At 46.3% G+C, this 16,228-nt stretch overlaps 1 protein-coding gene across 3 annotated transcripts in view; it reads left to right on the forward strand.

Annotated features, from left to right (window-relative positions):
• VAV3 (vav guanine nucleotide exchange factor 3) overlaps positions 1-16,228 on the forward strand; it is a 1,781,337-nt gene that overhangs the window by 794,575 nt on the left and 970,534 nt on the right. For all 3 annotated transcript variants that reach the window (XM_069641873.1, XM_069641875.1, XM_069641874.1), the window contains exon 11: positions 7,538-7,606. In XM_069641873.1, the coding sequence (XP_069497974.1) occupies positions 7,538-7,606 (69 nt within the window). The remainder of the gene's footprint in view (positions 1-7,537; positions 7,607-16,228) is intronic.

A 16,228-nucleotide genomic window follows, 5' to 3' on the forward strand; every position in this document is an offset into this window, starting at 1 on the left:
CTCAAAGTGTCCTTGCATCACTGCATCAAGTTTTCCACTGTAGTAAGCTAGAGGCTTGTGTCCTAGCGATGTTTTCTGGGTTAGTAATGCTGGCATGAGTGTTCCATCACAATGTGAGAACAGGAAGAACCTTCGGTGGTAATCAGGGGTGGCTAGGACTGGCACGGATGAAATTCATTCCTTAAGGGTGTCGAAGGCTGTGTTAATTTCTGGGTTCCATGTAAGTGTAGTGCCTTCCTTTTGTGCTTCTTTGAGTGCTTGCAATAAGGGCCTCATGTATGCTGCATAATCCAGTGTCCATGCTTGGCAATAATTACATATGCCAAGAAATGTCTGCATTTGTTTCACGGTGTGGGGCTTATTAGCCATGCACACTGCAGCTGCTCTGTCTGGTGGTATTCTCTTGCCATCTTTGGATATCATTTGTCCCAAGTAGAGCACTTCTGTTAAGCAGTACTGTAATTTCTGCCTGTCTACTTTGTACCCCTTGTGAGCCAGTAAAGTAAGCAATATGATTGAGTCATTTCTGCACTCTTCCTCATTTTCTCCACAAATTAGATCATCCACGTACTGAATGATTGTGATCTTTGTGTTAATGTTCCCAAGATCTTCATCTGGTATTCTGTTAAAAATGCTTGGGCCTTCACAATACCCCTGGGGCAACTGGCAATGTTAATATCTCTTTCCCCCAAGGTAAATGCTGTTAAATATCGTGATTCTGGTTCCAGTGGTACTGAAAAAAATGTGTTTTTCTAGTCCACCACGGTGAAACATGTTGCTGACTTTGGGATGCTACACAAAATGGATGCAGGTTTTGGGATGAGTGGAAATTCATTTTGTATGACGTCATTGAGGGGCCTTAAGTCCTGTATCATACTCCAAACCCCGCCCTTCGCTTTCATGATAGGATAAATACAGTATTACAGGGTGAATTTGATGGCACAATGATCCCTTGTTCTAGTAGGGCATGTATTGTCTCGTTTATTCCTTCCTCAGCCTCTCTTGGCAGTGGGTACTGTTTTACTCGTGGCAATATCGCACCTGGTTTGAGCTTGATCTTGACAGGGGACACTTCTTGCAGAAGTCCTACTTCATGGGACCAGTAGTCCATAGTGTTGATGGTACCTGATGCATGTCTTTGTCAAAAAATGTTGGTGGTTCACTGACAATGGCCATGAGGGGATTTGTTACTTGTCTGTGTTGAATCATTATCTCGCATGGGATACAAATTTCCATTATCATTTCTCCATCAATGTCACTGTCAGTGAACAGTTCCTCGTCTGATAAATCATGTAGCACTATATTGGGATCTATGCACAGCACAGTCCGCCACTCACACCCATGTGTGTCCATTCCCATTACCGCTATTCGTTGTGCAGGTACTTGCACACCATGCAGATCTATGGACATTATTGACCCGGGTGCCTCTTCTGGGGCTGCCATGGGCGAAACACAAATTTCAACGGTACTCGCCACTCTTGGTGTTTTATTTCAGGTACTACTCTTGCCAACACTTGTATCCCCTGTACAAACATGTCTGGGTCCATTGGCACTCCACAAACTGTTCATTCATTGCCCATTGTGTGTATCAGTAACATTACTCTCATAGCACATATCCCCGGTGTCAAGCAAACTATTCCTCTCTCTGTAAAAGAGATAGTCATATTGAGCTTGTTGAGAAGGTCCCTCCCCAGTACAATTATTGGTGAGTCTTCATAATACAGTAGGGGTGCTCGCACTGTTGTTCCCCCCACTGCTATGTCCAAATCTTGAGTGCATGGAAGCTTGACCACCGCCCCAGAGAATCCCTGTGTTTCCAACTTCCGGTCCGAAAGCGGGAACCGGCCACCATAGTCCACCATAAAGATGAACTGTTTGTTTTATATCTCTGCCCCCCCCCAGTGGTTCCTTGTCTGGGCTTAGGGTCGTTGACAGGATTGGACACGCAATTGCTCTCTGTGGGCTGTCCTATGCTGGGTGTCTCGTCATCCTGTGGTGGTTAAAAACATTGTCTCCCACCATTGCTACTCCTCCAAACAGCGCTGGCGCGCCATTTTTTTTAGTGACAAATGGGTTGCTGCGTGCGTGCATTATGTGATTCTGTTGTGGTAATCGCGTCTGTGTACCCTGTGGTGGTGCTCTTTGTTCATGTGCATACCGGGCGTCCATTTGTTCTTCACATCTAAATCCACCCATTGGCAGGCCATATGGGCTACCTGGGTGGGATGGCCATAGTGTTGTTCATTCTGGTAGGGTGCCATGGGACAGCTACGACATTTTCTTGAAAAATGCCCCCACCTACCACATGTGCAACACACTCCTTGTCCCCCTCCTCTAGGCCACTGGCCCCCATATCCCTTTCTTGGTGCTCTGCACCCACCTTGTCCTCCTCTTTCACTCCTTCCTTGCCATTGAGGCCCTCCATACTGCTCCTCACCAGCCAATTGCTCCGGTCCATTTGCTGCCAAGTTTGCCGCCATTCTCGCCTGTATTTCTACTGGGCCCTCCTCCACATCTCCCTGCCGTTCTGTGGGGAGGGCTGCAGCTACTGCTGCGACTTTCACCAAATTCATTTGTACAAGCTTTGCTTCGTCTGCCAATCTTTCCTGTGCTCTCTTTTTTTTCCGTTCTTTGATCCTCCTACAGTGGTGTACTTTAATGTGCTGCATTTCTGGCCAGCCTTTGGCTTCTATCCCTGCAATTTTATTGAGTGGCTTCTGTATTTTCTTTATGAGGCACCTCTTAATTATGAAGTAAAAAAAGTGAGCTTGATTGGTACCAATCCGTGCCCATCTCGGCCCTCCACATATCCTGCACCCGAAGAATGTAAGTCGCAGCATCCTCATCCTCCCCCATGGTGCACTGCATCACTGATTGTAAGTCAGGGGTGTCTGGAAATGTACTCCTCAGTGCTTCACATACCTGAGCCCTCACAGTGTTAAATGATGCTGCATCTTGGCGGTCACAATCCAATGTGACTCCAGGGAATCCTGTTTTTGCCCACACCCCATTAGGCTGCTCACCTACTGCTGATACCAACAAACATTTGACGTCAATGGGCCTCATTAGGACCCAGGCGGTAAGGGGTTTACGGCGGCGTAAACAGCGCCGACCCTTACCGCCTGATTCCGAGGTCCCTTAGCGCCATGGAGGATTTAACACCTGCTTTTAGCAGGTGTTAAAATCCATGGTGCTAAGGGACCTTGTTAATTACGCCACCGTAATTTACGGTGGCGTAATTAACGCCTTCCCCACTCCCATTATGCCCTATGGGGCAAAAATGGGAATAGGGAAGGGTAAATGGGTTAATGGGGACTTACCGCCCCGCCAACCTCGGAATGGGGCGGTAAGTCCGCCAACCACCATGGCTTAAACGTAGTTTACGCCATGGTGGTAAAGGTACGACCCAGGCGGTAACTTACCGCCTGGGTCGTAATGAGGCCCAATGATTGCTAAAGGAACTGCTGCAGTGTTTTTCTCAAAGGCGTATATCCATTTGCTCACCCTCCCTGAAAGGGGTGGGAATGTTTTCAATAGATTGGCTTCCTCCATCTGTGCCCAAGGGATATAATGTGGCCTCCCCGCTCCCTTGTGTATCAGTGGCATCTGTAGGTTGCCCTCCCCCCTCCCCTTCCTCACTTTTGCTCCTTTCTTCCATGCTACCACCATTCTCCCCATTCTATTCCTTAATCTCCCTGGGTGCCATCCTTCCTCTTCTCCCCGCTCACTTGACGCTAACCCTCCGGTAGTAACACTCTACCTGCTGCATCCTCTTCCTCATCCTCGTCTATGTCACTCCAATATTCTTCTTCCCTTTCTGATTCCACACTCCCCAGTCCCGTACTCACCTGCTCCTCTCCTCGCTCTACTCGTACTATTTTGACCGGGGTATTATCAATGCGGAATAAAAAGTCTCCAGCTTTCCAGTCATCCCCCAATGTACTTACTGGGGTATTGGGTGTCAGGAGTGGTGGTGTTTGCTCGCCTCCTGGAAAAAGCTGTTAATCTGCTTGGGTCATTGTTGATTGTGTTTCTAAGTCATGTGTTAACTACCCTAGGCTTACTGGAGGGGCGTACATCTGCCCGTACGACCTGTTTGGATCATAAGGGGGAGGAGCTGTTGCTGATGGTTTGGGGGGAGCGCTTGGTTTTGGTATATATATATCCTCATTCTCTCCCCCTTCCTCTTTGTTGATCATTACCTGGGTAGGCGATCCTTTGCCATTGTTCTTGCTCGGGGGGACTTCTTCAAACAGTTGCTTAACTTTATATTTAATGGTCAAATATGTCGCTACCATGTCTAGCACTGATTTATCAAATGACCCACCTTCTGGCCATATGTGTGGCATTGCCTCCCCTTTCATTTCTGTTCGCCACTGCTTGTGATACTTTTTTTTTTTCACTATACACCAGTAGGCTCTGGAATATATGCATGAGTGGCGTTTCCGCCCCCATCGTGTCCTGATTATTAGCTGTAGGATGCGTGTGTGTAGGTATGAACAACCTAAAACCACTTTTTGACAACCTTCTGTTATAGGATGTTCTCCAAAATATAATCTTTTCAACCATTTTTCAGTAACACTTTCATGATAAGCTTTTTTATAAACCTTTAAGCACTTTGTACTATCAAATTTCATTGTCATCAAAATAAGAAGAAAACAAGACGTTGGCCACTTGACGTTTAGTGCACAAATTGACATATACAACATTAAAGAAAAATGTGATACATGAACATTAAAACATAAACCCTACCTTCCTGTTCTCCCTTGCCCCCTTACTTCACCCAGAATCTCCCCCTTTCCTGGTCCCTTCTGGACCTCCCTCTAGAGACCTTATTTCCTTAGAAAGAAAAGAAGAGAACGCAAAACTAACACTATTCTGAGTCTTCCCCTTATACAAGACTCCTACTTTGTTTATTTTTTCACCATTTAAACTCTTCTACTAGTCGAGATAGCACTATGCGGCGCCATCTTCTACCCCCTCGCGGAGCTAGGTTCCCATACCTCTGTTCACCTTATCACCTCTTTATAAAATCCTAATGGCCATATGCAAAGAAGAACAGTAAAGAAACGATTCCCCACTTCCACCCCCACCAGTTATCCCCAGAACACCTCAATCTGACTCCTTTTCCATTTCCCCAACCTTCATTTAGAATCTCTAGCATTGATACTAACGTGTCCGTATTGATCCGAGAGCCTCCAGACCCGGTCTATCAAGGCGTCGCCCCATACTCAAAGGCCAGACTCGGCTCAGGCGAGCGGTACAGCCGGGTATTTGCAAAGTCAGGACCTGTGGAAACCTCTTTCCTAGTGTGCACACTTCTAAAGAGTACCAGTTGCCGTACGTGGGCAGCCTTGACGGGGGTGCCATGGATCTCGCCGCTGCGGCCAGGGGACGTCTCCTACCAAAAAACCGAAAGAACGCTATTGCATCGGGATCACCAAATGAAAGCTGGCATTCCCCACTCATACAATAAAATGACCAAATGATGAGACACCAATGGACACACCCCAGTAGTGAGTAAAAGAGAGATCTTTATATAAAGTTAAAGATCTCTTTATTTAATGTTAAAATGGGGCACACAGAGGACTCTGCCACTCCGAGAGCGCTCTGCCCAAGATACAGAAAATACACATTATATTACAAAAACACATAATTGATGACGTGTGCTATAGGGGATACAATAAGTATTGCTCATTGTTTAGAGAACGCAAGACATTACAGATCATATAATCGTGTTGCTTCAGGATTGGTGAATGCTGAACTTGTAACTTCTTGAGGCACATGGGTCAGCTGGGTTCATCAGGGAGGGGTGCTAGGTATGGCGATGTCTGTGCAGTTATATTTCTTTCTAAAGTAACACTTCACACTAATCATAGTCATGCAAGATTTAATATAGTACATAAACTTCAACATAATATATATCACATAGACATTTGACCTGGGCCACAGGGAGAGCGAAAGTACATGGGTCCAGGTGCCTTATCTAACACAGTATTTCAGAATACACTGATTAAGTGTCACTTGGATCAAACAAGGGTGTTTTACTCTTTGGTAGTACAAGAAGAATATATGGCCTCACAGGATTAGTTACACGGGGGTGCACTGGGGTGGCACATGAGCTGGGGTCTTGCAACTGTTACATCAAAAGAATATGAGGTTAGGGGGTTTGAGGTTTATAATTCTCAAGGAAGAGTTTGTCAATGCAGAGGCAGGCTTCTGGAGACTGATGGTTTTTCTATGGCCAGGCTCTATCCTGGTCACACACAGGACAGTGATCTCAAAGGAAGAAGAGAGATACAATTTTAGCTTGCAACAATTCACGCCCAAGCTTTGATGAGAACAGAACAGCTGCAGAGTCGGCAAAGGGGAGGAGATGGGGGTGGCAGGCTGGCTGTGCGCTGTGAGAGAAGGGGAGAGGTGTAGGCCTGCGCTCAGGGTGTATGTGCAGAAAATGGTGTCAGTAGTTTGTACAAAATGGAGTCGCTGGCCCATAGGACCTGCACCGTTATGTATCATTCAATGGCTACCTCACAACTTGGCTAGAGGTGCGCTGTTAACCGTGGAATGAGCATATTGTGTGCGTCATCAGGAATGAAGGGGAGCCTGGGAGACCCTTCCTCCCTTACAATAGTTGTGATGTTGAAGCAGGAGGTAAAGTATGTATTATTCCAATGTTAAGTAAAAGTTCTTCATTTTTTTTGCTAGATAGTTTAAATTCTCCCATTTATTTATTTAAGCGTAATTAAAATCCACTACTTTAGGTGTATATTTTGCTTTTTGCTTCCCTTGCTTATGGTTTTCTGCGCTGATTAATTATTTACTGTATATAGCAGATTATTCAACATGGGCCAAGTCAAAATGCACTGGTGCAGTTCAACGTGGCACCAACATACATCAGCAGCAAAATAGCATGCATTGTTTGAGTTCACAAACATACCCTGAGTACATCAATGCACAACTAAAGTAGTTGTGAAGACACTTCTGTACCAAGTAAACTGAGGCAGCTTCCACATGCATGCCTAAAGGAAAACTGGGTGTTACTAAGACCTGGCATGACATTTAGCAAATGATCACTGCAACCACACCTCGGATATCCTGAAGTGAGATGTCATGCAGTGCGTGCACAGACTGCGAAACCAGGACACTGTTTCCCACCACAGTGCTATATGATGGACAAGTAAATGTGAAAGTAATGATAGCAATTAGTCAGTGACTTCCCTTGTAAATAAATCTATAAAGTTACCCAAGAGATAAGAAGAAGCAGTGACCCCGTTCAACTCCTGCGCATCCGCAGTAATTCCCAAAGTGGCATTTGTTGTAATAACGCTGATATCATTATTTTGCTCCTACCTGTTTTTATGTGTGTGCTGACGCGGACAATTGCTTAATAGATGATGACTTATTGGAGTGGCCTGTTTGTTTCTCTATGTGTTCACTGATTATGCTGTTTAATGCAGATGACTGCAGTGTAAATGCAAAATATGGGCTTCTGTGAAACATTATTTAAAGTAACTCCCATGTTTTTCTTCAATAGGAGCTTGTAAAGCACACCAGTGACCAAACACAGAAAGGAAATTTAAAACTGGCTCTCGATGCAATGAAGGTGATTGTGTTTTTACGTGTCATTTGCGCATACACAACCTGTACCTGATTCACAAAAGCAAAATGTATGCTCAATTGTTTGGCCTGCATGTGTGTAGATTACACCAAATGTGCACACTCGAGGTACACGACCAGATGAGATGGCTTGGGCTGGGGGAGGGATATGCCATCATTAACACACAATGAGCATTTGCAAAATGGTTATTCTGAAAGAGTGCCATGAATGACTAATGCAAATGAAGAAAAAATGAGCAAATCACCTCATCCTTTTTTCTCTCTGGCCACAATATGCCATGGTTGCAACCAACACTCACTTTCCCCCAGATACTCACCAGCTCAAGAGCCCTGGCTCTCTCTAGGCTGGACTACTGCAACAGCCTCTTTCTCAATCTTTCTACTCTCTGTCCTCTACAACTCGTCCACAAAAGAACTGCAAGACTTATCCTTGGCCTCAGGCCCAGAGACCGCAACTCTCCGGTGCTGAAATCCCTCCACTGGCTTCCTGTAGCGGCAAGGATCAAGTTCAAGACGCTCTGCATAATCCACAAGGCTTTCTGTTGCCGGGGCTGCACTATCTTCAACGCTCTCTTCCTAAATACTCTCCCTCTAGAGTCCTCCGCTCGTCCTCCAACTCTCTGCTGGTGAGCCGCTTTCACAAACAGAGATTTGGGGATATATCTTTAGCCTCTGCAGGTGCCTCCCTCTGGAACAGCCTCCCTGCCTCCCTCCGTCTTGCCACAGAACACCTTAAGTTATGGAAACTCCTCAAGACCTTCCTCTTCTCCCTCCCTCTCCCTGCTAACCTCTGTCCTTTTTTCTCTCCACCCTCCTTCTCCTCCCCTACTCTAATCAGTTTTTGCTCACTGGTTGACTGGTTCACCTGTAGAACCTTACAGGTCCCAGGCTCCCCCGCCAGTCTTTTGCACTTGCCCGTAGGCCAATGCACTATGTTCAGCATTACCGCACTTGTCTCTGGGTCACTGCACTATGTTCAGCATTACTGCACTTTCAGTTTATGCTCCATGAGTGGGGCAACCACCCCTTCCCTGTACCTCCGTCTGTAGGCATGCATGACCTAAATGTACTATGAATAGTTAGTTTGACTGTCCTGTCCGCCCCCCTGCTTTTTCCTGATTTGTGTCCCCCTCCCTAGATTAGTCAAAACTGTAAAACTCCATGCACTTGCACTAGGAGAAATGCTGTTAGACCTAGTATGCTAGTTTTCTTTTAGATCATTCGGAAACCTCATGGCCTAAAAATGACTACTGTATTCCTTTCTTCCCTTCGCGCCTTGAAGCGCTTTGAAGCACTCCACCTGTGTATAAGTGCTGTATAAATAAACCATTACAACAATTTGAGCAGCACTGCATTTCAGGGTATACTATACCATTTGGTGCAAGGTCAACATTATTTTCTTATGCTTGTTATGCTTCTGTAATGGGACGGACTAGTTAAACGTAATGGGATGGAGCACCAACAGGAGGGATTTCTCGTGGTTAAGAAAAATTTCCATTCATCTCTTCTTGCTTTTGACATTAAAAACAAACCAGTTGGGACGGGCACCAGGGGGCGCATGGATGAGTCCTAACTCCATGTGAGCTCCGTGCTTCTGGGTCCCTGAGGTGAATTGAGCCCCCACCTTGCGACCCCCCGAGATTCAAAATTGCTGTGGAGTCGGCGGAAGACCCCCCCCAAGTTGGCAAAAATTCCGAAAGAAATCGGAACATGGAAACCTGAGAAACCTGCCTCTCAAAGAGACCTCACGTGCGGAGGCTCCGCAGCCCTTTCATATCCGGCGAAGTCCACGTGAAAGTTAGAGGAGGACCCCCGGGCCTGCAGAACAAAGCGAAGCCGAGAATATCGTGCCCACTGTGAGGGCACCCTCATTCCCCCCAGAACCTCACCGCACCTACCGAGACAGTGGCCAGCCCTACATCATCCGCGCCCACGCTGGATCCCGCGTCAGACTGAAGCATGAACTAAGCGGGCCATAGGAGAAAGGTAGGTGAACGCCCCCCTCCCGCCGCCTGCAGGACCACGCTCAACGAGTGTTCGCCCCGCGCCACCGCACGACTCCCAGCACCCTTTCTCGCAGAGGGCCCGGTAAGCGCCACGGCTCCCCTCCCCCACCAAAGGCCGTGTGAGACGCGGGCGACCCTGATTACACTGGGACAACGGCCCGCGCATGGAGAGGAGTGTACGCCCTGAAGACCCAGTCACCTCTAAACTCTAGGAAGTAGCGCAAGTAGGGCGAAAAAGCACCCGAACAAAGGAGTAAAGGAAAGACAGAGAAGAGGGACCCACGGAGCTCTGAGAACCAACCCTCCACAATCAAAAGAACTGTTGGTGACCCCAATACACAAGTGCAATCTTTGCACTTCCAGCTCACTATCAAGAGATACAAGATCCGGGTCTACATCATCTAATAGGAATCGAATTGAAGTCGTCTGTGAACACTGCAATACAGAGTGTTGGGCCCCCTACTCAGGGGCATGTGCCTCCTCTGCCCCAGTCCCCACCTTGTTACCGGACAATATCAACGCTACTTCAGAGGCATCAGAGACCCTATGAACATAAAAGAAAAACTAGCCGCATTTGCCTACACCTCACCATCCCTGGAGAACTGCGACCTCAACAAGGCAAACAAAGACAATGCGGCAATAGAGGCAGCGGCCATCGAAAGGGGACATTACCGCCTTATTGGGTGAAATAAAAAACATGGGTGCCAGCATTGGCTGCAAAATAGACAAAATTACGCACCGCTTGGACAGCATGGAAGAAAGACTGGAAAGTGTAGAGAATAACCAAGCTTCCATAGACACCCTGGAGGCACAGTTCGACCTACGGATAACAGAGCTGGAACAGCGTGAAGAAAACTTCAAACTCAAGCTTGACGATTTGGAAAACCGGGAAAGACGAAACAACCTGAGAATTTTTGGTATCCCGGAGTGAGAAGGGGAGACGGAGAGCGACCTGAGGAATGCCCTCCACGACATCATCACACTTTTAGTTGCTGATGATGAAATTGACAAACCCAAAACAGAGAGGATACACAGAGCCGGAGGCCCCCCCGGGTGGACCAAGATCTGTACTCGCACAATTCCATCGTTTTCAGGACAAGACAGGATCCTCGAAAGAGCAAGGGGCATTGACTCGATCACTCTGGGGAGTGCCCAAATCTCAATATATCAAGACCTATCGTCCATGACGCTGGCGCTCCGGCGGATGTGCGGACCCCTAACCAGACACCTGAAGGAAATGAATATAAGATACAGGTGGGGTTACCCCTTCTCCCTTTCCTTTGAGTACAAGGGCAGTAAAATCAAGCTAAACTTGGAAAAAGAAATCAAGGCCTGCATCTCTGACCTGCTCGGACCTTGCACTGAAGAAAGCGACCAAGAAGGACCAAGGAGAGAGGACAGAGGATGGCGGATACAAGGCCCCAGGAGGAAATGAGTAAAAGGCTCTAGGTAATATCGAAGGGGTAACACCCCCCCCCCCGGGGGGGAGACAACTAACCATCCACAGCTATAGCAAAATGACATTTATTCCATTACACACAATCTGACTTAAATGTAGAAAGACATACAGGCTTACAATAAAGTCAGGAAATGGACATGAAGGGGGAGATGAAATGAGACTCAATCAAAATTGAGATGTTACATTGACCAAAGGGACGTGAAGTAACGGTCCCTTCAGGTGGTTCGATGCAGTACCAGTGTTCTCACCTGGGTACAGTCGAACGCCAGCAACTTGTGAAGAGAGGGGCGTGGGGGGAATGGGCAAGCAGGAAATGGGCAAAGGTTGTAGCAACATCAGTGATAATTCAGAACACTCAGGACAATGTGGGACCCAACAAACAAACAATCTACTGGACACCTACCTTAATGGCACCACATGAAGATCAGAAGGGAACAGAGTCCCTTAGGCTGGGAACGCTCAACGTGAAAGGCCTAAACTCGCCTACCAAGAGGTCATTGGTGGCTAGGGAATTCGGAAGATCTCGAATTGATATTCTTCTCCTACAGGAGACGAAGTTTGCCGAAGACGAAGAGCGATGCATTATTGGGAAGCGAGGAGGAATGGAGTTTTGGGGCTCTGGCCCACTCAGGAGAGGAGGGCCGGGTATCCTGACTAAGAAGGGGATCAACTTCGAAGTAGATAAGACATGGTCCAATGTAAGTGGACGAGCCCTTCTGATAACTGGGAAAATCTCAAAGATAAAAGTAACAATTGCGGTGATATATTCCCCCAACACCGGACAGGTCAAATTCCTAGAGAAAACAATTCCCAAAATAATGTTGGAAGCCTCAGGCCATATTATACTGGGCGGGGACTTCAACCAATGGGCTGACCCAACCAAAGACTGGAACTATCCGACATAATGGATATGTACGATCTGAAAGATGTGTGGAGAATCATGCACCCCAATGATAGAGGCTACACTTTTTATTCTAACCCGCACAAAACATTTACCCGAATTGACTACATATACCTTACAAAAGAGATCCTTGAAACCACAACACGCTCGAAATTGTCCCGATAACATGGACGGACCATGACATGGTCCTAGTCGACGTGAATTGGGTAGACCTTCCTGTCCCGGGAGGGAAATGGGGGTGTAACAAGAGTCTATGGAAGGATGCAGCTTTCAGGACAGAGATGGAGACTGAAATCAATGAATACCTCAAACTGAACAATAATGATGAGGTATCTAAACAAACAGTGTGGGAAGCAGGTAAAGCCACTTGGAGGGGTATGCTAATACATGAAGGGTCCTCTAAGAAGAGGGAGCGAATGATTATAGAACATAAACTCAGAACAGAAATATCCCATCTCGAGGGTGATATCAGGAGAAGCCCAGGCGTAGATCAGGATGTAAATAAACGCAGCACAGTGCAAAAGGGAGGAATTACGACTCTTGGAACAAGAACAAGTAGTGCGCAAGCTCCAATTCCTCAAACAGAAATGTTATGAAAAAGGAGACAAAGCTGACGCGCTACTAGGCGCCAGACTCGGAGAACAAAGTGTAGAGCGAAAAGTAAGAAATAATTGAAGAAAACTCCCCCACAGCACATACTCCCCACACCATCCCTGAGAGTTTCGCCAACTTCTTCGAAACGCTATACACTTTGTAAGTGAGTCCCAACCAATCGAATACAGAACACTACCTATCTTCAATCGAAATGCCCAACATATCATACCTAGAATCCGAACTTTTAGACGCCCCAATATCCGAACTAGAGGTCCAAGATCCAATAAAAAGTCTAACCATAGGTAAATCCCCTGGGGAAGATGGCTACACCGCTGGCTTTTACAAAACCTTTAGTGCACAGCTAACATCATCCTTGACAGAACTATTCAACGAGATAATAGAGATAGGAGACGCCCCAGACTCCTTCACAAGGGCATTGATAACAGTGATCCCCAAGGAAGGGAGAAACCCTAAATATTGTGGATCATACCGCCCCATCACCCTACTCAACCTAGATGCTAAAATCTATACCAGGGTATTAGCTGCAAGACTGAAGGTACTGATGCCTCATCTTATACACAACGATCAGGTTGGATTTATACTGGGCAGGCAGGGGGCGGACACTATGCGTAAAACCCTCCACTTAATCCACACATCGCACACCCTACCCGGTGACCCTGCCCTACTGTCGATAGATGGAGAGAAGGCCTGGAATTTCTTAGGGCGGTCCTGCGAAAAGTGGGAATAGGGCCGAAATTTCAAAAGGCAGTCCAAGTGGTATACTGATCCCCCAAGGCATCAATCTTCGTAAATGGAGAATACTCCAGTTGGTTCGAACTAGAACGCGGAACCCGACAGGGATGCCCCCTCTCTGCAATCCTCTTTGCGCTCTCCCTAGAACCCCTGGCACAAAACATGAGATCTGACCCCAGGGTAGAAGGTATGCGGCTTGGAACAATAGAACACAAAGTAGCACTTTACGCAGATGACATACTGCTACACATAACTAATCCTTCGGTATCTGTCGCCCGTGCCCTCCATCTACTAGAAGAATATGGCCAACTCTCTGGGTTCAAAGTGAATAGGACCAAATCGATACTATTTCCTTTACAAGGAACGAAAGAAGAAAATTAAACTAAATTCCTCCCTTTAGGCCTCAAGATTGAGCACTCCACACTTAAATACCTAGGTATACAGATCACCAAAACTCTTGCAGATCTATATGAAGCTAATTTCCCTCCCCTTCTCCAGCGTTTTTAGCCGATCTAAAAAGATGGGACAAGCTTACGATTTCGTGGATAAGACAAGTTAATGCCATTAAAATGGTATGTCTGCCTCGGTTCCTCTACCCCTTCCAGATGCTACCGGTTGAGATTCCAAATAGGTTTTTCCAAGAAGTCAAAAAAAGCATAGTCAGGTTCTTATGGCAGGGGAAGCGAGCGAGGATCGCATATAACACTCTAACACTCTCCAAAGAAAAAGGAGGAGTTGGTCTCCCGGACCTAAAAACATACTATAAAGCTACCCAACTGCGCATCTTCATCCCTCACTTATGCGATCACAAACACCTTCAATGGGTTCACATGGACAACCACTACTTCTCACCTGCCACAGTATCAGAATGCCTATGGACCCCTCAAAAAAGGCTGCAACACAGAATCAAAGGCCACCCGATATTGAGCACCATTTGGAGCATATGGCGACCAGGTAAAGAGATGTACAGGATCACCACTTGGCCATTCCCACTCAGCCACCTATGGTCTCCCGGCATAAATGATCACATACCCAATGTAGGTAGATTCCAATCCTGGTACGAAGCAGGCCTGGAGAGAGTGGGACAACGGCAGAAAAAAGACACTTTCATCCCACTTCCAGAACTAACTGAAGCCTTGGGAATAGGCCCGTTATCCACCTTCCAATACATCCAGATAAAAGGTGTCCTAACAAAATCTGAGTGGAGGGAGAAGTTGAAAAGGGATCTCACCCCGTTCGAAAAGCTCCTAGACTCTAGATCTGAAATGAAAGGCCTGATATCCGCAATGTATAAAGAGCTAATTGAGGCGGGAGAGGGGTCCATGGAGGCACTCAAAAGCAGATGGCAAAGAGACATAGGAGATGAGATTAGCCCCGGCCAATGGGAAACAATGTGTAAAGCGGCATCCAGAACATCCATATCCTGCCAATATAAAGTACATGCCATTAAGCTGCTACATAGGTGGCAATATGACCCACTCAGGCTCTCCAAAATGTTCCAGACAACAAGCCCCAGATGCTGGAGGGAATGTGGCGAGGTAGCCGACTATTGGCACATGTGGTGGAGCTGGGATGAGGTCCTAGAGTGGATTTAAGAAATAGATGGCATACAGAGAGACGCCGATCCCCATTTAATTCTGTTTGGTCTAGAAGATGAGTGGATCAGAATCAGAGGATTGGTCCCACAGCTACTGTTAGTGGCTTGAGCCCTACTGGTAATGGAATGGAAATCCAAAACGGTCCCAAAAAATAAGGAATGGATAAACGTGGCAACCAACATCTACACCATGAAAATGATCACAGCCTCTCTACACAACAAAGCATCACAATGTGAGTCCCTATGGTCGGACTTTAAAAATGAACACCTTCAAACAATTACAGACTCCCAACCTGAGGAACCTTCAAGGACCTAATGTAAGCCAAAACTCATACGATGACCTGGTGAGACAGCCCAGACCCCGCATTCATGAAAGCCCTACAACAGTAGAACTGTGACTTATTTGGCCCACACATACAATACATGCCTTCAAGATGTTTTCTCAACCAACGGAAGGGAGCGGGATGGGTGAGGGATATGTTTTGTTAATTGTTACAACCAAAGAATGGTGACGCAAATAAGAGTTGTTTTAACGTATAAAAAGAACCGAAAATCCTGTTATTTTCATGTAACCATGAGCTTGTAATTACGTATTCTGTAATGTGAATTTCCTTTGTTTGAAACTAATAAAATCTAATTTAAAAAAATTAAAAAAAAACAGTTGACAGGTGGACTGAGTTAAAAATTATGCCATAGAAAATAAAAGGAAATTGAATGAGAATTGAAAAGCATTGACTCCAAAGTTGAATTAATTGTAGATTTTTCTGTATGCTGGATCCAGAAAATGACCACCAAAGGGGAAACTGTGACCCGTGGCTGCACAAAACTGAAGATCTTCTGTTATAAGTTACCATTTAAGAGGCTGTCACAATTCCAGGTAACGTGTGGAACATAGACTGCAGTCATGAAATGAGGGAGCTGTGAACCATAAAGTTTGAGAAGTAGCTGCTGTACGAAGAAGCAAGGCCAGTCTGGCAAAAACAACAGTGCCGCAAGGACTGCTGCTGATGTGAGGAACCGGATAGGAAGTTGCTGAGATAAGCACCACAAATTGTTGAGAGGTACTTCCAAACACAGAGTGGTAAGCAATTGCACAGAGTTTGCACAGGACGCTGGCTCATCCAAGCGATAGAAATGATATTGCTGCTCAACGGGAAGTGGACTGCTGATATGCGCTGCCAGGAGGACACAGAATAGTTTGGGACTACCTACCAATCAAAATCAGGGATTGCAGTGGGAAGTGAAATGTTGATACACTGCCATAAAACTATAGGAAAGATCTTAAAATACCATAAGGC

This window comes from Ambystoma mexicanum, chromosome 1q (genome assembly GCF_040938575.1).
Source record: "Ambystoma mexicanum isolate Mex_15411 chromosome 1q, UKY_AmexF1_1, whole genome shotgun sequence".
NCBI classification, from domain to species: Eukaryota; Metazoa; Chordata; class Amphibia; order Caudata; family Ambystomatidae; genus Ambystoma; species Ambystoma mexicanum.